Source organism: Terrapene carolina, unplaced genomic scaffold (assembly GCF_002925995.2).
Source record: "Terrapene carolina triunguis isolate 2854851 unplaced genomic scaffold, T_m_triunguis-2.0 Scaffold18255, whole genome shotgun sequence".
NCBI lineage: Eukaryota > Metazoa > Chordata > Testudines > Emydidae > Terrapene > Terrapene triunguis.
The window spans coordinates 1-1,584 of record NW_020682606.1 but is presented as its reverse complement, the minus strand read 5'-3'; the positions used below and the strand labels follow the sequence as shown (position 1 = coordinate 1,584).

General features: G+C 59.1%; 1 gene segment (V, D, J or C); it reads left to right on the top strand.

The window, feature by feature from the left end:
• Positions 1-281: 281 nt before the first annotated feature.
• On the top strand, positions 282-626 carry LOC112123626 (the record flags this gene model as incomplete). The annotated part of the segment is given in 1 exon segment: positions 282-626. A coding segment is annotated over 1 exon segment (345 nt), but the record flags the coding sequence as incomplete, so codon positions are not given.
• Between the last annotated feature and the right edge of the window lie 958 nt (positions 627-1,584).

Genomic DNA, 1,584 nt, shown 5'->3' with positions numbered 1-1,584 from the left:
TCTCTCAGGTCCCTGCTCTGGTGACTGCTGCAGGGAGAGAGGATGGGGGCAGGCTAGTGCAGTGAGCCAGTGGAGTCGCTGTGGTGGGTGGGTGGATGGAGAGAGAGAGACACCACGCCAAGAGAAGCGATGGATGCTGCAATACAGGGAAAGGGGCAGAGGGCTCCAAACAGGGCTCCATGCTGCAGGGAGTGGGGGGTTGAGTAGGGGGTGCCGTACTGCAGGGAGTTGGGGGGGAGCTCAGAAGGGGTCTATACAAAAACTAACCGATCACCCTTCTCCCAGAGCCCACCGGCCGTGAACCCCATGCCCCCGAGGTGGAAGTCCTCTACTCCTGCACCACCAACCCAGGCACCGTCCAGCTGGTGTGCTTAATCTCCGGCTTCTACCCCAAGGCTTTGGTGGTGGAATGGCTGGTGGACGGCGAGCATGGGCTACTTCAAAGTGAAATCTACCCTGACAAGAAGAACCAAGATGGCACCTTCAGCACCCGCAGCAATGCCAGTGTCTCCCAGAGCGAGTGGCTGGCGGGCAAGACGTACACTTGCCAGGTGTCCCACCCGGGCACCGCTACCAAAAAGCAGGACCACGCCCGCAAGTGCGAAGGTGACTGTCCCCAGGGCTAGGCTGCCTACGAAGAGGAGGGGCAGTGGCGGATTTAGAGTTAGTGGGGCCCTGTGATCAGCTTCATTTTGGGAGCCCCACCTTGGGACCCTGCCAAGAAAAAGAACATTCTCTCTTATCTCCTCCCGCCCTTGTTTTTCATTCTTGTTTTCTTCATCTTTCGCCTGTAAGTAATAGCAAGTAAATGGAAATAAAGTAAGGAACCTTGATTCTTCTTGTAGTCTAACTTATTTTTCCACAGACCACTTGAAAATCACTGGGGGTCTCGGTGGACACTTAATGATCTTTTCAAATATTGTTTGTACCATTAGCTAAGTATTGTAAAGCGCTTTCGATAAGAGCACTTTATACAAATAATGTAAAAAAAGTTGGGGTGCGGGGTCTGGCCAGAACTTAGGGTGCAGGAGGGGGCTCAGGGCTGGGGGTGCAGGGTCTGGGAGGGAGTTAGGGGGAGGGAGGGGGCTCAGGGCTGGGGCAGGGGATTCGGGTGTGGAGCACTTACCTGGGGCAGCTCCCATTTGGTGCGAGGGGTGCAAGTGGGGATGTCGGGGGCTGCAGCAGTCAGGGAGGGCAGGGGGCTGGGAGTGTGTGAGGGGGGTACAGGAGTCAGGGCTGGGGGTGCAGGGTTAGGGTGCAGGAGTGGGCTGGGGGTTGGGGTGCAGAGCCTGGAGAGGAGTTAGGATGCAGGAGGGGGCTCAGGGTTGGGGCAGGAGGTTGGGGTGTGGAGCTTGGGGCAGCTCCATTTGGTGTGAGGGGTGCAGGTGGGAATGTGGGGGGGGTGCAGGAGTCAGGGCATGGGGCATGGGGGGGCTGGGTATGTGGGGTGGGTGCAGGAGTCAGGGCATGGGGCGTGGGGGGGCTGGGTATGTGTGGGGGGTGCAGGAGTCAGGGCAGGGAGCTGGAGTCGTGGGGGTGCTCCCAGCCCCCTGCCCTACCCCGCCCCAGCCCCCTACCCTGAGC